The sequence below is a fragment of the Pocillopora damicornis genome, chromosome 9 (genome assembly GCF_964200805.1).
Source record: "Pocillopora damicornis chromosome 9, jaPocDami1.2, whole genome shotgun sequence".
Taxonomy (NCBI): Eukaryota; Metazoa; Cnidaria; class Anthozoa; order Scleractinia; family Pocilloporidae; genus Pocillopora; species Pocillopora damicornis.
The window spans coordinates 17,536,829-17,559,725 of NC_142678.1; the positions used below are offsets into that span (position 1 = coordinate 17,536,829).

Below are 22,897 nucleotides of genomic sequence, written 5' to 3' on the forward strand. Positions count from 1 at the left end.
AGGAATCTAAGAGGACGTCGCCTTTTCATGGCCAATCCACGTAGCGAGTACACCTGTCTCGCGGGTGTTCTGACCCTGAGTATCACGAGAGTGTAATTTTTAAGAAGTTAATTAGGATTTTACAACAGGGTAGCTTACTGATAACTAAAACACAAGATCCGGTCTTGAAAAATAAAAAAAACCCGCAGGTTGTTTCTCAAGATAATATGAGGGACCGACCACGAATTTTTTCCTTTTGCGGCTGTTTCTTTTTGCTGAAAATTATTTCTTCCACAAACAAAACAGAATTGTTTAGAATAACAATATAAGGACACAATTGAAACTTTTTTTGGCAGTTGGCAAGATTTTCGTCCGTCACAGAGAAGAATAGAATTAATGCTACATTGTGGGTAACAACCACAATTGTGGGTACATTTTATTGAATTTTCGGTGACTTCAACTAAGATTGTCCATTTTTTACCGAGAGGATGATTTTTACTTTGCTAGATTTGGTGTCACCTGCTGAAATTTCTCCTCTCTTCGCGATCGTTATAGCAAAGTCCCAACTGAACGCAAAGTATTCGACATGCTCTTTGCTGGTAAACCCTTGCTATCAAGTAATGGTAGTGGTGATGTTTCTGTCACGAAAGATAAAATGGGCTTGTGAACACTAATGGATATCACTGAATGATGATGTTTGCCCAGCTGAAATAGGACGTAATCTCGCTACCCTCTTTGTTGCCCTTTCAAAGTCTCAGTTACATGTTCAGGCGTTCAAATTTCGTTCTTTCGAACTTATATTAAGCAGTCGGTTTTCAAATTCTCAAGATTCTTGCCCTCTAATTATTATAATTTTCACTTCCATTAAGCAGTCATGGTCATCCTTGACTGAATCCCAACGGCCTGTTTGTATTGTTCTCCACCTGTATTGAACGGTCATTAAAGCGGAACTACTCGAATAAAACTAGGAATAATCTTTCGAGTGAAATTCAAGTCTCGTCCATCTCCCAAAATCAATGTAAGTAGTGTTTTGAGCAAGTTCTGAGCATTAAGTGGTCAATTATGGCATGATACCTTTATTCTGTGGAACGGTCGAACTGTATCGGTCACCTCGCTGTTCCCCATGGGCGCACGTGACCGCTTTTACAGTTTAACCTGTCTTGAAATACAAGTTTGACTGGATAACTCGCTAAAAGGGTTCTTTTCAACATAGTAAGCGGTCAGATAACGAGTAATGTACTGTGAAAGTAAGGTGAGGTATTTTTATTGAGAACTTTACTGTTTTTTTTTATTCCTGAGAGCGATCGAAAATATTCCAATACAAACTCTAATAATTTCGCCATGACTCGTATTTCGCAAGATGGTCTTCTCACAGCTGGAGCTTAGACCTCCTCTGGATCTACCCGCCATCGTGCCAAATAGTCAAAGCCTTGACTTGTCTCGTTGGCACTTAACGATAGCCACAACTAGCTGTAGATCTTTAATAATGCAAAAACTAAGCTACACGTTTACTTGACCATGAGATCCGAGGATGTAGAAACTGGATCATTTCATGATCCAGTTGCTCTCCGAGTAGTCCGGTAAATGTATAAAATCGAGCGGAAAACCTCGACTGGCCTTGACTGGGAAATATGGAAAAACAGGCGATAATTTTCCAAACTACCTATAGAAAGTAAATCTTCCTTTTTTTTTTTTCGTTTGAGAGGAGACTGTGTTCCCTTTCGACTGCCTTTGTGAATCTTTCGGTTCTTAACCTTCTAACACTAAACAAGTAGACTGGCACAATTGGCCATGTGTATTTCACCATGGTATGAAGTATAATACAAATGGCACCGAAGAATACATGGCATTTCAGTTTCACCGTAAAACTGTGATGGCAAAGCCCCACTCCCTCACATTCCCTTTAGAGAGAGGGCGATTTTCCGCAATCTGAGAGAGAAAGTCCCTCGGCTGCTTCAGCCGGCTTTTGGAGTTGCTCCTATGGCCGCTCCGCGAGTATTCAAATTGGGAGACCTGGTGTTTGAATTCCGCGCGCGCGAAATCTTGTTAGCTGTCCTTACCTATGTAGCATAGCATTATGTGAATCGTATTATGTTAGTAAGGACTGAGAAGGCTTTCCATGACGACCAACATATGTTTAATCACTTTGAGGAGGACGGTACTTTCAGAAACCTAGAGGGGGCTTTGTAAGCCCCTACGGTCATTCTAGCCAGTACACTAACTTTACTTGTTTACAGCTTTTGTAAATACGTTACAACTAGATCAGCTATTGAAGAAAAATACGATGACACCACATGGGGCGAAAGAGATAACTCTTGCAGCCTACCTCATTCAAATTGTCCTCATCATATTTTTAGATTTTCAAGTACTATCATGCATGATCAACTCCGGCTATTTACAAATGAATCTTCACTCAACAAAGTCATCCGACTTTACGATGAATGGGCAGAACAATATGATTAGGAAACATGTGGCGATTATGATCAGACAGGGAACTGGTAGTGCCGTGGCCCCCAAAATATTTTTCACTCCTTGCCCACAAAAAAATTTTCAAATTTTTCACTACTTCGCCTATTGCAGTTCTTATGTTCAGCCAAGCCAATAGTCACTAGCCCCTGTATAGCCGCTAACTATGGCTTATAAATAAAGGTGTTTACTTTAAACTTGTAAAACTCCCTGAAGAAGTCTATGACAGTTAGACGAAACGCATCGAAGAATAAAGAGGTCTTACAACTACTGTTCGCTGAGTGCCGCTCACTAGCTCAGTTAAAAAAAAATTTCGAACGATTCCATCACTAAAATGCGACACATTGGAACGCTACACATGTTTCGCCATTTTATATTCATCGAAATTGTTGTCTGATTCAAATGAGAAATGTGACTGAAATAAACGCCATTTTGATTTAATGCGTTAACGGAATAGCTTTACACATTCTTGTAATCTGTTTTAGTACACTGTACAAACATCATTGAATAATATTCCGTGAGAGCAGGTTTAATGGTCACGGACACCAAACGACAGAAGAAAGGGTAAAATAACCACACTCAGTGCCGGCCCTCCTTTCCGGGTGGGAAAAATCATTTGAATACAAATGATTTTTTAAGAAATTAATATTCATGTTTGCGACCAGTCTTGCACGTGGTTAAAGCTTGCGAACTACAAGAAATTTCAGCGTCTTTTGCAGCTATTTTGGGGCAAGAAACAAGTCAGTTCAACGTTAGTACCTTGAATTCCGTCAGTTCATTCAAGGCAGACTTGCGTTTCTTTGAAGTTGGCGAAGCAAGGCTGTGGTTTAAATTCGACCTCGTGGATTTATGGATGTCGTTTTATCACGAAACTCCTCGCGGTAAGTTACCTACGAATAAATTCCTTAATGTAAAGAAACACAGTTTAAGTGCTCTTGAAATTTAATAACGGAGTCAAATGTTAAAGGAAGAACATTTTGTACACTTTTAAGAGTGAGACACATCCTCACTTGTGGCCGCCATGACAGCTTTTATTGAATCACGGGACTTGTAAGGAAAAATCGAAAACTTCGCAGTTTATAGTTGAGGTATCGTCCGTTCGTTTTATTTACTGGTATATCTATTTTTATCAGTGTGCTTCTTTTAATACTGTATGCAGTTAAACCTATCAACCCCTGAGAGTGATAAGCCCCTAATTTCTCCTTTACACAATTGTCCCCGAATCACACATTTAGGTCACAAGAATGTAGGAATTGATCACCAACTAAAGAAGCTCTTAATTGTTCAACAAATTCTCCTTTTCAGCGTCTTTGAAAATGTATAGAGTATAGTTTGGAGAGTTTGCATATTGATGTTAGGGTGCAAGGGGTTAATATATATGCTGATGGTGTTTTAACATTAACTTGCTGCAGTTTAATTGTCCTTTTTTTATTTCGCCCGCCTCTTGTATAGAAGCTAGAGCCATTTTTCTCGAGTGGACATTGGGGGCCTTATTCCCATTTCCAGACAGGATTGTATAGCTTCTTGTTGTCTCCCAATCCTGAGCGTGTGGCAATAATCATTGTAATTTTATGCCATAGCAGCTAAACATGTCCATCTCTTACAAAGGGATGACCTCTATCTCGCGTATCTTTATTCCACCTGTCTTAACCCTTTAACCTCTACGAGTGGCTAGCATCTAATTCCTCCTTACAATATCACCCCTGAATCATGCAGTAAGATCATGAGAATACAGGAAATGGTCACTTACTAGAGAAGCTCAAACAAATTCTCCTAATCAGCTCCTTAGGGATTGTATAGAGAACATTATGGAAAATATGCACACTGATATTAGGGTGGAAAGGGTTGAGGATGTGCCTCACAGTATCAGACCCGCACCTTAACTGACAGTCTTTCGAAGAACGCCATCTATCTTACTTCATTAATCCCTTTACACCCTAACATCAGTTTGCATATTCTCTATACTGTATTCTATTCATTTCCCAAGGTGTTGACAAGGAGAATTTGTTTAACAATCAAGAGCTTTTCAGGCTGGTGATTATTTTCCTTATTCTCATGACCTTAATGTTTGATTCAGGGGTGATCTTGTAAGGAGAAATTAGATGCTGGTCACTCTTAGGGGTTAGAAGGTTAAACAAGACTATCACTGTTAGAAATGAGGGATTCAACCTAGTTTTTCCTTTTTCTTTCGATTACAAATAGTTCTCAACCGAAAAAACAGGCTCTATGCATGTAATTTTTGCAAATTCCTCATTTTTCTTCTTTGTAGGACAGTAGCAAGCGCAGGATGAAAATAAGCAGTTAAATTGAAGGAAAGAAAAAGGTTAACATCTAAAAAGGTTGGTTGTCCATTATTTGTTACAATGTCACTTATCAGAACCTGTTTGTCTGATCAATTTTCAACATCAAACCATCTATTCAGCAATTATTTTCAATCTATAGCTTACTTACGCGTGTTACACGAACTGAAGAAACTCAAAGGAAGACAGCACAACAGAATAACTTCCAACGAGGTTAGAAATTTAGTTCATTTTTTAATTTTTTTTAACTTTTATTATTTTTTTTATTTTTAAAGTTGTATTAATCAGAGTGAGCCCGGCAATCCCTGTTCTGTGTTATAAAGGATTTATGAACTTATTCGAATTGAAAAAAATAACATATTTTGTTTCCCTCATTCACAGTTAACGATCTGCCAATTACGTTGGGTTGGTCTGCATTAAACGATTACACCTTGATTAAACGAACGTCTGAAAATTTCAAATGTAAGACAGCAGAAGAAAACCTACAAACGAAGAAAAACAGTCATGTTTCTTTTATTTTTGTTTCCTTAGATATCTCTATCACGTTTTAATTGGTTTTCAGTGGTCGTGAGACTAAGGTTGTTTTTAATAAATCAGACTACAATTTTGTCTCTTTGATATTAAAACACTGGTGTCAAAGAAATACCCAGCGCTTTGGTCCATGTTATGATCAGTCATCTTATGGTTGAAATTACTATAGCAACGGTTTAGCTGGTCGAATGCTCGTTAATTTCAAGAATATGTTGATAGTCAGAATTAGCTCGGTTATCCCCTTTGACATAAATCGAGAAAATGCAATACGAGAAAAGCTAAGAGAGCTAAGACTGATAATAGTCTTGTGTCCTACGAACAAACGAAATCCCAAGAATGTATTCCGACTCAAATTGTTAGCAGAATTTCTTCGTATATGTGCGATAAGCTTAAATTTCCACTAAGTATTTCATTTTTTTTAATTGAAAAATAGAAACCTCTTAATTTAGCTTTAATCAGCCAAACAATTGGAACCCGAATGTGAAAAGTCTTTATCTCTGGGGCTAACACCAAACTCACATTGAAAATTCTCGAATTATTTAAATCATTTGTAAATCTTTATCTATTGTTTTGTTCTTTTTTAGGCTCCTATAAATTTAATGCGCCTGTTATTTTTAAGCAATGGTGTTTTTACTCGATTCAATGATAATATTGTCACCTCTTTTTGGCTGAAGCCAAATTCAATATCAACTTTTTTGAGGATCCTTTCTAGACCTCTTTTTCTTTGAATAAGACCAGTTGGCTTAATTCAGTGAAAATATTGAAACCTTGTTGTGTAGCGTTGAGACTCTGGAGGCTGAATTGAATACTAGAGGCTGAAACCGAATAAAATGAACTTGTATTGCCGTAAACAAATATAGCTAAATTGTTTCAAGGATTCATTTTCAAAGCACGGAAAGGTATTTACTATTGAACGAGAATTGACCATTTCTACTTTTTCAGCATAGCTCGGAACTTTTTTTAAAAAATGCATCCTCACTCATAATTTCAATTTCCAGGTGCCCGATTTTTTATCACCTCACCTAGAAATGATACGACTCTAAACCAGGCTGACTCTAAACAAAGCTGGTTTTAAATGACAACAAAAATTTATCGGAAAATTGATTGAATAATTTTCCAACGAGGAAGAGTAAATCAAAGGAACAGATGACATGATTTCATTTTAAAAGATCATTTGTATTCAAATTATTTTCCCACTCTGAAGGGTGGGCCTACACTGAATGTGGTTGCTTCACCCTTCCTTCCTTTTGTCATTTGGTGTCCATGACCATTAAACCTGCTTTCGCGGAATGTTATTCGATGATATTTGCACATTCTACTAAAACAAATTACAAGAATGTGTAAAGCTATTCCGATAACGCATTAAGTCAAAAATGGCGTTTATTTCAGTCACATTTCTCAGTCGAATTAGACACAATATTTATGAATGTAAAATAGTGAAACATGTGTAGCGTTCCAATTTGTCGCGTTTTAGAGATGGAATCGTTATTGACGAGCTTAAGATGCGTAAAACAAAGATGTGGTAGATTATCGAGTTGTACCATACGTGAATTTTTTTATTGTAATCTTCGATTTAACTCTGCATGTTTTTGATTGGGAGCAGTTAGGTGATGAGTAATTAGCTATCGAAAGAAATATTTTTATTATGGAAAAAAAATTAATCAAGCAGGAGTTAGAATTAAGATAACCGTTCGTATCAAGAAAAGTGGATCAGCTTAGATTACAGCAGGCTTTGTTAAACGATTAACAATGACCACGCTTTTGATTGAAAACGAGAATAACTCAAAATAGATGTTCTCTCAAAAACTAGAGATAATTTCCTCCATCAGTACATATTGTGCCATCAACATCGTTGCAAGAATTCTGTGATTTTGTAAAAAAGGAATCCTCTTCTTAGGTAGACATGTGGGTTCTAGAAAGTGAGCGCCTCATTAGAAAACAGCTGTGCGCCAGCGCCTGCTCTCTGTGAAAATTTGGAGAAGCTGTTGATAGCTCCTTAATTTAACACAGATTGTTAGAATCCGCTGTAAAACTCTGATAGTTTTTAATGGGAGAGACTTAATTTTAAGCAAGACCTGCTTTATTTTCAAAAGATAAATTAAAAAAACTCGCACCTTCTTATTTGTGAGACTTGTGAGTGAAAAAAATATCGCACCCTCATCTTGCCACGCGTTTGATTAAAAAAAGGAAAATAAATAAAATACATGCTCTTGCAAAAACTAGAAATCATTGCTTTGATCAGTATATCTTGTATCATCAACACAGTTACACGAATTCGGCGCTTTTGCAAAGAAGGATCCTCGTGTTAGGTAAACATGTTGGTTCTAAAAAATGAGCGCCTCGTTTGAAAACAGCTGTGCGCCAGAAACAAGGTTTTTAATCGCCTCGAGGCTCTCCACAGAAAACCGTCACTTTCGATTGCATTTAACATTTAACAGTAGTAAGACCAAAAATATATTTGTGCGTTGACTTTTTACCAGGCGACTTGACTAACATATGGAGAGAGGTGGTTTAAATGAGTCACTGCAATACGGATAACTTTAATTATTTTTGAATTTGTTTCCAGGCTAGAAAAAACCAACGAGGTGGAAATAAGGCGATAAGAACAAGGATTGCTAAATATGGCAAGAAATGACATAGATTGCAGATTATGGTAAAACGCAGGCCTCCATTTAAGCTAAATGCCCTACTTATACCCTATTGATTCCCTTGCTACGCAGGATATCAATAGAGAACTTATTTACTGGCGTTTATAAATGTATAAATAGCACTCCTCTAACTGCTTCTCCAGTAGAAAAGGAATCTTTTCCTTGTTTAAAAGCCTCCATCGTCCAGCTTCTTCCAGCTCTTTAAACTTTTGTATGTAATTCCTCTCTTCCAAGAAGCTTATATTGAAGCACAATAAGCCACCTGCAAAACGTAACAAAAAGTTATTTCGCCGAAAACAGCTGGGTATTAGAGATGTCGTTTTCTTGCAACTCCATTGTTGCCGTGTTGATTGGACCAAGGGGCGTGGCTAAGGGGAGTTAGGAAGCCTCTTTCCCTCACCTTTTCTAAATACAATAGTCAAACGAACGTCCTAATTCAAAAATGCGCGCACCCGAAGAATCTACACGACATGGAAAAGATCGCCTTTGATAAAACACAGCGTGGGTGTTGATTAAACAGTAGGGTAGGCAAGATAATTTTTTTTAATCAATTGAGTTGATAATATAAATCGGACACCGTTAAGAGTTTCTAAGTTGACATTACGAGCGTTGGCCCTTCGTCAGAGGGAAAGGGAAGGGCCAACGCTCTGAACGCCACCTTAGAAACTCTTTACGGTGTCCAATTTATATGGTTTACTCAGTTGATAAACGATCGTATCTTGTTATAATCCACCACCGACGCAGCACTACAGTTTCTTTAGATAAAAATCCTCGCTACACACTGGGATCACATCACTTATTTAAGATGTAGAGAAGCTACAAAGAACGAGCGGAGGAATGGGGAGGAATCTTTATCCTTCCTTACCAGGCTTCACCATCATTAGCATCTCGCTAAAAGCACTGGGTTGAACTTGCCCAGCACATACTGCAGAGCTGCATGTCAGTGCATCATACTCCGCGGTCTCGATACCGTTTATCTGCTGATCATTTACGGCAGTGCAGATGAGTTTGGTGTAAACTTTCTTGTTTTTAGCTCTGTTTAGCATTTCTTGCGACATGTCAAGGGCGTCAATATAAGTATATCCAAGTTTGTTTAATTCTAAACCCAACAGTCCTGTTCCAGCCGCCACGTCAAGAACTTTAAAACTTTTCTTGTCGACATCTGGAAACAGATTGCACACTGTAGCGTCGAAGTGCCTGACAAACGGCCGAGGTACGCTGTATTCGGGTTCCTGCATGATCTGAATGAAATAAAACAAAAAAATAATGTGACGCTAGCGACATGTTTTTTTTTTATTGTACCACCAGTTCCCTGTCTAATGATCAACGCTCCGTGTTACCTGATCATATTGTTCTGCCCATTCGTCGAACAGTCGGATGACTTCGTTGAGCGAAGATTCATTTGTAAATAGCCAGAGTTGATCATGATAGTACTTGAAAATCTAAAGATAAGATGATAACAATTTTAATGGGGTAGGCTGCAAGGGTCATCTCTTTTCGCCCTATGGGGTCTCACGATATTCGTAACGTATTTTACAATTGTAGTTGTAATGTATTTACAAAACTGTAAACTGGTAAAATTAGTGTACAGACTAGAATGACCATAGGGGCTTACAAAGCTCTCTCTTGGTTTCTGACCTCCTCAAAGTAAACAGATGTTGGTCGTCATGAAAAGCCTTCTCAGTCCTTACTAACATGATACGATTCTAATCATGCCATGTTACACAGGTGAGGGTAGCTGGCGGGATTTTGCGCGCTGAATTCAAACGGCAAGTCCTCCAATTTGAATACGAGCGGAGCAGCTGCGGAGTAGTAGCAAGAACTGGGTGACTCAGAGAAGTGACCGAGGGACTTTCTTTCTTAGATTGCGGAAAATCGACCTATCTCTTAGGGAAATGTCAGGGAGTGGGGCTTTGCCATTATAGCTTTACGGAGAAACTGAAATGCCATGTATTCTTCTGTTCCACTTGTATTATACCCCATGGTGAAATACACATGGACAATTGTACCACTCCACTTGTTTAATTTTGGAATGTTAAGAACCCAGAGATTCACAGAAAACAGTCCAAAAGGAACACGGTCACCTCTCAAACGGGAAAAAAAAGATTAACTTCCTATAGGCAGTTGGGAAAAAAGAAAAAAACTCCCACAAGTGATCAAGACAGAATTTCTCCTTTCAATATCAATACAATATCAAGCAGAAAAGTGACGAGAAGAAAGTTAAACAACAATTTGGAGATTGAAAGTTGATCCAACACCAAATTCTCAGAACTAACATTATAAGAATTGTATGACAGATAGTAAAGAGAATTACTTATGAAAATTTGAAAGTGAAAGGTTTAACAAGAGACATAAAACTGAATATTCTCATTTGAGTGGTTGTCATCACCAACAATGCAAGATTCTAAATTAACCCTTTAACTCCCAGAAGATTAACATGAAAATTCTCCCTATAATATCCATACATTATTCAGCAAACAGGAAATGAGAATATACAAACTTATCAGGTTAAAGCTGCTATTTTGATCAAGCACCAAGTTCTCATAACTAAGTGATTTTATGATCTGCCAATGAGAGGAAAAGGTATTCTTGAGGAATTCGGTGAATATCATTCCTGACTAACGGGCATTTAGGGACCGGCTGGTTACGTCGAGATAAAATTAACCAATTCACCCCACTCCCCCACCCCCTCCCCCACCTTATAGGCTCTGTAGTGTGCTAATGATCCTCCTAATGGGCGGTCAGTTTCCCTTAGTCCCCCCTTTTAGACTTTATAGGCAATCATGTGACTCCCCCAGCCCCCCAAAAAATCTCTAACTCCGCCCCTCCTCCCTGAAGGGGACGAATAGTGACTGGTCCCTCAGTTTATTTGAGACCTTGCCCCACTGCGAAAAACATCAAATAGACTTGTCACGCATTCCAAAGTAGACCATTCACCGCGCTATTGGATTTGATACTGGATCATTTCATCGACGTAAGACTATTCCATATCAGAATATATGTACTCATGACACCAAACCACCCCTCTAATCCGTCAGCGCCGTAACAGTCATTCGCTATTTTCTGTGACATTTTATACATTACGCAACGTAATCATATTCACTGTCACGCAAGCATACAACGGGTGACGATCTCGCTGACATTCTTTCAAAGCTGGTTCACGCAATGCTGTTTCATAGTACAGACGAAAAAGCCTCCTCTTTTATCAAGTGGCTATTATACCTGGAGGTCATAGCTATTAAAATTAGGTATAAAACTTACGGCCGACTGGCTACATAACATAAAATTCGTTTGTAGTATCCCAGGGTCATGCTCGGTTAATCTGGGTATTGTCATGTGCGTGACATTTCAGCAATATCATACCGGCAAAATTATTATCATACCGGACGACAGCGAAAACGCTGGTAATCCTCACCGATCGCCTAGGCTTCTTTCGTCAAAAGAGAACCAGGCTTTGCACGGGAGTTTTTAATTGACCTTGGGGAGAGCTTGAATGATTGTGACTGATGTAATTAAATGGGTATAGATGTCGAATTTTTGGCTGAGGTAAATATTTCATCTGAAGCAACTGGCTTGCATCGATTCAGTTCGACACGAATCGACTAATTAAACCCCAGATTCACTCTTCAAGAACAAAGGAAAAAAATGGGCTTTCTTACCTTACTCGCCATTTATATTTGATCTTACTTCATAACACCACGTTTAACCAGAGCAACGATAACCTGATATTGATTTCACCGTCAGGTTTATTTCAGGGATGGGAGGGTGAAGATTAAAATATAGCAGGAGATGGGTGGGGGTAAGGCATCTTGATTTGGATATCATCCTTTTTCGGTGATGTCAATTTCACGAATTAACCACAATTCTCGCATGTCTATCCTTTTAACGACTATTTGAGTTAGAATTTTTGGCGTAATTTCTGCTATTATAGCTTTAAGAGATTGACATCAATTATTTTCAACACAAAAATTAGCGAAAGAAATGTACGATGTTTCCACATCGCCGGATCTCAAAGTCAAGTAAATGTGTAGCTATCGTTAAGTGCCAACGAGACAAGTCAAGGCTTTGACCTTTTGGCACGCTGGCCGGTAGATCCACAGATGGCCCAAGCTTCAGCTGTGAGAAGACCATCCTGCGAAATACGAGTCATGGCGAAATTATAAGAGTTTTTATGGGAAAATTTACGACTGCTCTTAGGAATAAAAAAATACAGTCAAATTCTCAATGAAAATACCTCACCTTACTTTCGCAGTGCGTTGCTTGTTATCTGACAGCTTTCTATGTTGAAAATAACCAATTTTAGCGAGTTCTCCATTTCAAGGTTCACCGCATAAGAGAAGCCCAAGGCGGCACGCGCCCGATCCGAGAGGCGAAAAATCCAAGCTCCAAATGACTGGGCGGCCACAAATCCAATAATTTGTTGGATCAATTGTAAGAAAGAGAGGAAAGAGAGAAGAAAGTTGTGATCGATTCACTACATATTTAGTAGAAAAGTCGAGTAGCAATTTCTGCTTAAGCTTTTAAAAAATACAGTCGAACTTGTATTTTAATACAGGTTAAACTGTACTAGCGGCACGTGCACCCACGGGGAATGGCGGGATGACTGATACAGTTCACAGAATAAAGGTATTGTTAAAAACGATAAAAACGACATATTATGCCATAATTGACCACTTAATGCTCATGAACTCGCTCAAAAATACTAAACGAGGATTAAATTTTACTCGAAAGATTCTTCCTAGTTTCGAATTTATTCGAGTAGTTCCGCTTTAATGACCGTTCAATACAGGTGGAGAACGATACAAGCAGGCCATTGGGACTCAGTCAAGGGTGACTACGACCACTTAATCCTTAAACTCCCATGAGTGACCAAGACAGAATTTCTCCTTACAATATCTATACAATATTAAGCAAATAAGTGATGAGAAGAAAGAAAAAGATCAATTTGGGGCTAAGTAGTCGATCCAATGCTAAATTCTCTGAACTAATATTATAAGAATTGTATGGTTGATAATAAGAGGAATTACAAATTTGATCTGGGAGTTAAAGGGTTGATAAGAATGAAAATTACAGTAATTAGAGGGGAAGAATCTCGAGAATTTGAAAACCGACTGCCTTACATAGGGTGACTGCTTAATACAAGTTCGACCGTTCAAAATTTGAACGTGAGAAGATGTAACTGAGATTTTGAAAGGGCAACAAAGAGTGCAGCGAGATTACGTCCTCTTTCAGCCGGGCAAACATCATCATTAAGTGATGTTCGTTAGTATTCATAAGCCCATTTTATCTTTCGTGACAGAAACAGCACGACTATCATTACTTGATAGTAAGGGTTAATCAACCGTGAACAAGTCGAATACTCTGCGTTCAGTTGGAACTTTGCTATATTGGTCTTTAACTACGGAAAGCGAGGAAAATTTCAGAAGATAATACCACATCTGGCAAAGTAAAAATTTCCCTCTCAGTATAAATTGTATAATCCTAATTAAAGTCGATGAAAATTCAAGAAAATGTACCCACAGTTGTGGTTGTTACCCACAATGCAGTATGAACCTAATTCTTTTCTGTAACGGAAAAAAATCTTGCCAGCCGAAAAAAAAAAAGTTCCAATTGTTCCCCGATATTGTTATTCTTGACAATTTTGTTTTGTTCGTAGAAGAAATAATTTTCAGCAGAAAGAAACATTCGCAAAAATGAAAATTCGTGATCGGTCCCTCATATTATCTTTAGAACCAACAGTTTGTGATGTGCAACCCGCAGGTCTTTTTAGTCATTAAGAAACTACCCTGTTGTAAAATCATATTTAATTTGTTAAAAATGACACTCTTGTGATACTCGGGGTCAGAACACCCGCGAGACAGGTGTACTCGCTACGCGGATTGGCCATAAAAAGGCCAAAAAGTTCTATTGGATCTCTTTTTCATAGGTGTGCCACCAAATGGGGTTAAGAAGTTTGCCTGGGGTCAGTAAGCTAACGCCAAACTAAATACTGACCACCTCGAAGGCGAATTAGGATTTTGATTAAAGACAGTCAGAAAGAAGGAAATATGAAAGAAGAAAAAATAACGAAAATTGCATTTTTGCTTATGGTGGCGCAGATTTCTTTAGCCGTGGAATTTGAAACATTCGCAGCGTTCTCTAACCACAAACAAGGAAAAAGCAGGTTCAGTATTTAAAAATCTTGATTTGACGCAAATTTCTCCTTCGTCTTTTAACGTTTTCGAGCATTTCTCTCGATTTTTTTTATATATTCATTTCCGGCTCCTATACAACCTTCTAACCTATTTCCGATCCTAAATCACAGAAATGACGAGAAGACAGTCAACTGTTGTCCAATTATTGGTAAGTGAGTAAGCAAACTTTTTGAAAAATAATAATATGCCAGTGAAAGGGTTGTCGTCATATGAAAAGGTCTGTTATTATTATTGTAGTTTGGCTGTCTTGCCAAGACTTGTTTGGTCATACGGTGAAACTACAATTATATTCTTCTCTTGCTTTAGAAACGAAAGTAAGAACTGCGATTTGGCCTTAAGAATTAATGAATAAAACGCCTCTGAAAGACACTCTTATCAATACTATGCGCGATGTTTTCTTAGGAAAAATAGAAATAAACAGCGAGCACCGTCTTATAAGACAAAGGAAGGGGAAACACCTATAAGCTCGAGCATAACGCTTGATTACGCCACGAGCGCAGATTGACAAAAGGACAATGAAAAGGTCGTTCAATTATTATTGTTTCCTATTTCTGTTTCACTAAAGGCGTGCTCGCTCAAGAAACGGATGGAAGTGTGACGAAATTCGGAAGTCAATTAATTGCAGCCACTTACGCCAAGTTTATCGAGTCTGCAGGAGGGAGAATGGTGCCTATTTTGTATCCTTTATAAATCTGGCCCTCTTGGAATCATGTATTGGCTCAACCTCTTAAAGATGTGACTTAACTTGACATAACTTGCCTCTCTCCACCCGGGAGTATAAATGGATACCGGCGAATTATCAGGGTAACCTGATTGTAACCGAGGTCATGCAAGGAATCGAGAGATCCTTTCGAACACGAAGGAAGGAAATGCTGAAAAGCAATAAGAGGAATCCCCCGAAGGGGTCTTAATACGATACGCTCCGAACTGTTTATTTTTTTAAGATTATTTCAGATATAGCAGTTATTCATGGACGTTTTCATAAGTCTCCCTCAGATTACTTACGAAAAGGTAGGCCTGTTTGGCCAAGTGCCTTTCGAGGCCGCTACTAAATGGCGAAACTTATTGTCATACCGTTTCCCTGTGTGTATAGTGTTTTTACGTTTCATTACGATATGAGCTCCACTTATATAGATAGAACATTCTATATGATTAGATAAAATGCTTTTTTTAAATCAGTAGCAGCATGGCTACGCATAACATGATAAATAACGGAACATTCCGGAATATTCTGGAACATGACCCTATAGGGAAAGAAGCGTTCCTTGTGAACGTTTTATATTTAAAAAAAAACTGGAATAAATTACAGCTGGATAGGACTCTTGGCTCAAATGCAAACTTTATCTTTTACTTATACCCATTTATTATGAGTCCATGAACCATGAGCCCATGAACCATGAGCCCATGAAATAATTTCCCCTGAAGGCCATGGTTGCTATTGTGCAAAAAAAAAAAAAAATGGAGGAGTTGGGAAAAGAATATGGAAACCTTTCTCAAAGCTTTCTCCCTACAAAACCGACAACATCTCTTTAAATTCACAGAGGTTTCCATGTTTGATTTTCTTGTGGTCGTGTTGTCGGCTTGTTCAGGGGCGTTACACGTCAGTATGCTTAACCGGGGAGACTTTCTGTAGTCTTTATAACATTCCCAGCGATTTGTTGTAAATGTATGATTCTTAACCCTTAAATCAACATCCTGCAGCATTAACTCCACTGCTAAAGAAATTGAAAAATTATTTTATTCAATTAATGGGTAAGTAGAACGACAGTCAAAGCCGACCTCAAAAGATGGAACCGGCAAAATTCTTTACTATTAAGGTATTCTTTACGGTTAATAATAATTAATTATTAATAATTAATTAATTATTAATAATTAATAAATAATTCTTTACGGTTAGAATAGAAAGACCGGAAACGTGGTATGGTGTAAACGTCGATTAAGACTATCATTTCTCACAATGTTCGCTCTCGCTTGTTTCAAGGGCGTAGGCGAAATTAAGAGAAGGGGGGAGGGTCTGCTTACAGCTTGCGCCACTTTCTGAAATAATTAGGGTTTTTATCATTATAGTTTTATTATTTTGAGGTCTACAAAATTCACGTTTTATGAATCAGATTTGCAAAAACGTGAAAATCCTAAGGGTCTTTGTGGCGCGACTTTTCTCCGGTGTCAGATGCCCTATTTGCTGGTCCCTCTCACTGCTTAAATATCAGTCCTCTGATACACAATATAGACCCGCGTTATAAGCCACCTCATGTAAGACACTCGGAAATTCATACCTGGGATACCTCCCTTTGAAAAACCCTTGCTATTGCGCTACGAACCTATACTGCCTCATTCCCGCTCACCCCCCCTTCACCGGGCCACTTCTCATCATACATTTCATTTGTTCCTCATTCTCGACTTATTTTACTTTCGCTACTTTTCCTTGTCTATGACTTTTACGTATTTTAGTGCCATATATCCCGGAGGTCATAGGTTATTACACCACACAAACTACACACGAGTAGGGAAACAGATATTAGAGCTGGCAATGAAGGTAAAGTTTCAAAACCAAATAAATTAACTTCTACGGTGATTTAGTGTTATCAACTGAGTTGATAGCGTAAATCGGCCATCGTAAAGAGTTTAAGAGCTTTTCAACTCTTTACGGTAGCCAATTTACGTTATTAACTCAGCTGATAATACTAAATTACCCTGTTATACTCTCCCACCGACGCAGCACCAAAGTTTCTTCAGAAACTTACCCTCTTTATTCAGTAAACTTCCACAATTCTTCCACTAACTCGCACTGAAGTATGTCACTTGTAGATCAGTTTAGGTACCCTAATCTCCTTCAGTGAGAGTGATTAGTTATTTATAAAATTTATCAAGCAGTAGTTTTTGGAAGGAAGAAGCCTTAAAGATATGTCAGTGAAATGCAGCCATTTATCATCACCAAGCTGAATGGAATGAACAAAAAAATGCTACTTTGTGAAAACGCAAATAAACTGTCAATTAAAGAACTAAATTGTGTCCCTGAACCACCAAGAATGGCAGCCTATGATTTATATTTAGGCACTTTTGTTGGAATCTACCCAAATTCATCTTAAAGCAAACTCTCTCAGTACTAAATTAATACTATTATATTGCTGTTATTATTAATATTATTGTTATTATTATTATCATTATTATTATATTCATCACTATTATTATTGTCATCTAATGATTAAAATATACGATCCAAATTTATCATTATGAAAAAAAACTAGATTGTGCACAATTGCCTAAAATACATCATCTAATTAATAACGATAAAATTATTATTATTATCTTTTTCTGTCGTTACTGATGATGATATTTTTGGATCTACTCGCTCTCCGACCATCTGTACCAAGTTAATTGCAAAAGGATCCCAATTGGCTGATGGGTTTTACGGTAGTGGTTTAAATTGTGGCATTTTAATGACTAACGGTTATCACAAAATGACACAAAATGACACATTATAAGAGAGTAAAATATTTTTACGGTTAACTTTTCTCACGACTAACAGTTAAAATTTATCAGTTTTTACGCATAACGTTTAGATTTTATGACCGTTTCACGGCTAACGATGAACTCCATGGAGACCCTCTCAGAAAGTGAACAGCTTTTTATTACAAAGTATAACAAATATTTTTACAAAGAGCAACGATTTTATTACAAAGTACTTCAGGACAGAGGTAGACATGCCAACCCTAACAGGAAATTCAATTCCGCTGTCATTTCAGAAAAAATGTCATTCCAATATCGTTACACACAGATTTCTTTTCCCCATTGCAGGCCAATGATAAAGGCGATATCTTTCCGATCTGGGGAGAATGTCTGGGCTTAGAGTTGCTTTCAATGCTGGTTGCTGGGAGAGATTTACGAGTGGGGCAACTTGACCACGAGTTTTTCAGCGAAGTCGATGCAAAAAATGTCAGCCTGAAATTAATTCTTCCAAGAAGTTGGTGATGCATCTGTTTTATTATTTATACTAACAATCATGTAGCCAATTAGTATTTCAACTCTGTTATAGCAGTACCGCCACTGTTTTTGTTTAGTTTTGGTGGATAACGCTTACCTGTAAGATGGATTCAGGTGATGCAATAACATCTTTAGAAAAGAATTCCAAAGACATTCCGAAATTTTAGTTTGTATTATCTATTTAGTTTAGATGGATGACTGAGCACTGGACATTGGCCCGATGTTACAGGGATCTTCAAACTGTACAGTTTATCAAGAGGTTCTTCATGGGGTCAACCTTTGGCCGTAAAGCAGCAAAAAAAATTACAGTCAGCCATAAAATGGCAGGAATCTTAACTATTAGCCGTAAAGGCCATCACCCTTTTATCAAAACATTCGATAGATTAAATTCGCAGCAAAGGGACACTTGAATCGGAAGATCACAGTTCGGTTTAAGCTGTCAAATAGACACAGATGTGACCCTCTACTGATACAAATCATTTTCGTTTTGCAGATTATAAAACGACTTCTCTATGGAAATTTGCTCCAAGACACGTTGTGAAATTCTTACAGAATAACAATGCAGCATACAACAATCACAGGAAGGCCATCACACTACAGGTTAGATGAAATTTTATTTCTTCTATCCTTGACGGAGGAATCTAAGTTATTATTATTATTATTGTCATCATATTATCGATTTCTATTTTGGTACAATTCATTGCGACAGTTTTAAGGGAACAGTCCGTTTATTTTTTGCTTGGTGTTAGAGGGGGATTTTGGGATGGATCACATGGTTTTCAGGGGGTACGGAACGGGGATCAGTTATTGCCAATTGCAACATAGCACATTGGGGAACTATAGAAAATTAACTGCACAATAATTGCTAATAAGGAGGAGCATAAGAATATTACAGTCAGCCTTATGATGAGGAAATAAGGTAAATTTCATTGTGACATCATCCAATCCTTCCCCCCCCAACCCCTGACAAAAATATCAACCGGTCCCTAAACCTAAAAAATTATCGTATTGTTAATTTTGAGATCTTTCCAACAATTTTTTTAGTGTTGGTGATTCTGTAGATGCGAAAATAAGGACAATAAAAAGAGAGAAGAACAGTATCGAGAAGTTTTAGCATCCATTACAGGACCTCCATGCTAAAGAACAACACCCACTAAACAGAGGGAGAGTTAACTTTAGCCTTGTGATTTAACCCTTCATCTAACCCCCTTAGAGTGACCAGCATCTGATTTCTCCTTACAGTACAACCCCTGAATCAAACATTGAGGTCATGAGAATAAAGGAAATGATCACCAACTTAAGAAGTTGTTTATTGTAAAACAAATTCTCCTTGTCAGCATCTCAAGAAATGTATAGAGAACAGTGAGGAGAATATGCATACTAATGATAAGGTATAAAGGGTTATTAAGTCTTTACGCCCTCACTTGTTTCAGATTATACATTGACCCATACTACTCTGTTCTTTCGCGCCAGAATTATGGCAAGTACAGACGTCTAAATGCTTTTTTCAGAATCGTTTCAACCAGCAAAGATCGCAACGGGGTTGAATTTATTTCAACTATGGAAGGTAAGAACAAAAAGTATAAGGAATCTTAAAAAACAAACCCAAATATCATAAGCTTCGTCTAGCTTCCTCGCTCCAATAGTTGACTCTTTTCAAGTTACAGTTTGTTCTGAAAAAATTATCAGTTCTAAATTTCTTACTTGTAATGTTTTTGTGCAAATAGAAAAGATAAATAGGAAGAATTCTTTTATCATATACTTTTGGTGATGGCAAGAGTCTAATTGTATTATTTACAGGTAAGCGTTATCCCGTCTACCTTTTCCACTGGCACCCGGCTAAATCCCAGTTTGAATGGCGCAGAGATCTGGACATTAATCACTCGCTGTCCGATGTTCTTTCAGGCCAGTATTTTGCAAATTTCCTAATTCAAAAAGGTGAGCTTGGAAAAAGATTTTAGTTCCTCTTCCATAACAAAAAATAGCTGTAACTGATAGCAGATAATTTTTGTAATGATATTCCAGTGCCATTATTATTATAATGATCCGCTGACCAAAAAAAATCTCAGTAATCAAATTACACAAAACTAGTGGATCAAAATGCAGAGACGGAACTAGAAAAAATAACAGAAACTCAGGCAACGATCTCTTCTATTCAAAGCACGTGATTCAAGGCGAAAAAATGCTTCCCTACATACGGGGGATCAGAGTCAAAACAACACGTCACACAACATGTCACAACCAATGATGAACAACACCTGAACTTTTTGTTATATTTTGCTTGTTTTGCCTAAAATTTGAATTGAATTGGAATCATTGTTTATTTCCTTTAGTGTGATCGGTTAATTTCGTTTAAGTGATCCTGGTAACAGCAGTGAACTTATGAGAGTGTTGCGATCTAGACATGTTCTATTCTGAGCTTGTAGTATCATGGAAGAAGATACTTTATTTATTAACCCTTTAACTCCCTTTGGTGACCAGGACAGAATTTCTCCTTACACTACCAACACAATATCAAGCAGACAAGTGATGAGAATAAAGAAAATATCAATTAGAGGATTAGTTGATCCAATACCAAATTCCCTAAACTAGCATCATAAGAATCATATGGCAGAGAACAAGACAAATTATTAATAATGAAATCTAGGGAGGGAAAAGGTTAATTATAACAACAATAATTGTAATGATAGTAATTCCTCTCTGTTGTCGGCAGCGCGCTTCAGCACTCATCGATTCTCAAGAGCAGAGGAAGAGAGGGCTTCTTTAATTTATAACTACAAACAAACTGCTGTACAAGACTACTTGCCTTTTATACAAGCTTACTTTTTTTAAGGTCACTCAACGACGACCTGTAGAAATCCTGTATAGAAAAGATCACTTAAACGAACAACAGGCGAGTAAACCAAACGGCGGTAAAGGTTTTCACGATCGCCAACGGAAATTACCGCCAACAAAACCTTTTTCTATCTGTATTTTCCACACTAGTGAAACAATACTAACAACATACAGGGAATGTGAATTTATGAAAGGTCTAGTTTTTGTAATTATTCATCTTTCTATGCCCTAATTATGGCTGAAATGACTATTGTAAAAGTAAGTTTATTATCCTTTTAAATCAAACTATAAAAACAACAAATCTGCGTGCGTGCGTTTCGTGGTCGTTTCTATCGGCGAGGGGGGAGGTGGGGGGAGGTGTGGGAGGGGCTGGAGCATCAGGTTTGTCGTTAAGATTCATCTCAGTTGAATTTAAATCTGATTAATTTAAGCTGAAACATTCAATGATATCAGTTAGGGATATATTTTAGTGCATCACCTTCGTCCACCTAACTCTTCAATGGTTATTTCTGAATCCTCATTGAGATATCCTCCAATGGGAATAAGCGATTTCAGAGCTAATGTCGTCATGCATCAGACAAACAGCGGCAAGTCCCCAAAATTCGTTTTCTCTCCTACTTTCATATTCTGTAGCCCAATATGTCCTAATAATTGTGGTGTAGTTTTTTGGTGAAAATATATTTTAGTTTTAGAGAAATGATCTTTTTCGTTCGACCGCTCAAATATGCAAATTTTCACCGTGAATATTACCCGAATTGTGTGACCTCATGTAACGAATTTACTTGACCTCCGATATTTCTGTCAGCATAATCCTTTGTTTTAGTAGTAGGGGAGAAAACGAATTTTGGGCGACTTGCCACAATATTTCACATTTGTTCGATGGATGCTGACATCCTCTCTTAAAAAAAGGGACATATGCGGGGTTTTGTTTCAAACCGGGATCCTTTCTTATTTCTTAAACAGAAACAAACAAAATGGATCCAAATCTACCCTATTTATGATAGTGAAAGTTACCTTTTAACCATATTTACAAAACTGCCTCGAAAGGTCCGCGAAGGTAGCGTAACACCCAATTTGCACAATTCCTCTGAGCATTAGACAGCTCACTAGAACTCCCCTGTATCCCGCGCTGTTTTACGCTTCCCTAAACAGTTCAAATACACGGAGTTCCATTGACTTAAACTCGTAAAAATTCAGCCTGATTTCCAAGAACTTTCTTGAATCTGGCCTTTCGGGAATCAAGTGTTTAAACTTGAACCCTGCAGAGTCACTACGAATGTTGGGTCAAAATTCTTCCGAACTGACTGAGGAACCAAGAAACAAAAGGATTCGTATTCTTTCCGATCAGTAAAATTCCATCACTTTGCAGGACTTTTTACAAGACCTTGTTAATGTTTTCCATACCCTTTTACCAAAAAGTTGCTTTCACGGATGGTACGCGATCATTGGATTAGGGCATTTCTTCGTTGCTGATTATTTTGGGAAAATCCGCAGGAAAACTTCCACGACTTTCTAGGTTAACGATAAGTTCATTAGGTTTTCCAGCTGCAATATATTTTTAGGTTTCCTTACAGGAACGCTCTCAAATCGGGGGAAATAGCTCGGCGGGAACGGAAACTTGATATCATTTCCTGGCACACGGAGATCAACCTCAGACAAGGATTTTTAAAATAGTCAGCACTCGGTTCCAACATTAATTTATTGGGAATTTATCGTAATAAGTAATGGTAATCGGTCTGTAATCATACGAGTAATAACACTGAGGATTCCCTGTGAACGCGGCAAGGTGTACATCGGAGAGACTGGAATTAAGGAGCATGATCGAGACATCCGACTCGCCCGTACCGAGACCTCCGCCGTTTCAGAGCATGCCCACAACACCAGACACAAGCCACTCTGGAACGAAGTAAAGTTTATTGATCGTGACCCATATTACTACACGCGCAGGGTCAAAGAGGCA

General features: G+C 37.9%; 2 protein-coding genes and 1 long non-coding RNA gene across 5 annotated transcripts; 2 read left to right on the forward strand and 1 right to left on the reverse strand.

Annotated features, from left to right (window-relative positions):
- The first annotated feature begins 3,089 nt into the window (after nt 1–3,089).
- On the forward strand, nt 3,090–9,933 carry LOC149040445 (uncharacterized). Of its 3 annotated transcripts, none has more exons than XR_016179587.1 (4): nt 3,090–3,326; nt 4,715–4,784; nt 4,888–4,958; nt 5,127–5,354. It is a non-coding gene; the product is annotated as an uncharacterized LOC149040445 (long non-coding RNA). The 3 variants fall into 3 exon arrangements; XR_016179586.1 differs by having other exon boundaries at nt 3,132–3,326; nt 4,715–4,768; XR_016179588.1 differs by lacking the exon at nt 5,127–5,354 and adding an exon at nt 9,653–9,933 and having other exon boundaries at nt 3,186–3,326; nt 4,715–4,768.
- On the reverse strand, nt 7,833–11,662 carry LOC113675395 (methyltransferase-like protein 27). The gene is made up of 4 exons (XM_089181786.1): nt 11,584–11,662; nt 9,265–9,366; nt 8,790–9,165; nt 7,833–8,186 (listed from the first exon to the last, which is right to left on the reverse strand). Exons 1-4 carry the CDS (start codon nt 11,593–11,595, stop codon nt 8,017–8,019), a joined length of 660 nt encoding a protein of 219 aa, XP_089037912.1. The 5' UTR covers nt 11,596–11,662; the 3' UTR covers nt 7,833–8,016.
- A 2,178-nt stretch (nt 11,663–13,840) lies between these two features.
- LOC113675393 (gamma-glutamyl hydrolase-like) lies at nt 13,841–21,246 on the forward strand. Its single transcript, XM_089181348.1, has 10 exons — nt 13,841–14,087; nt 14,229–14,266; nt 14,684–14,795; nt 15,820–15,870; nt 16,570–16,654; nt 17,917–18,082; nt 18,596–18,702; nt 19,576–19,669; nt 19,903–20,040; nt 20,816–21,246. The coding sequence occupies exons 1-10, from the start codon at nt 13,972–13,974 to the stop codon at nt 20,932–20,934; spliced, it is 1,026 nt and encodes a 341-aa protein (XP_089037474.1). The 5' UTR covers nt 13,841–13,971; the 3' UTR covers nt 20,935–21,246.
- The last annotated feature ends 1,651 nt before the right edge of the window (nt 21,247–22,897 follow it).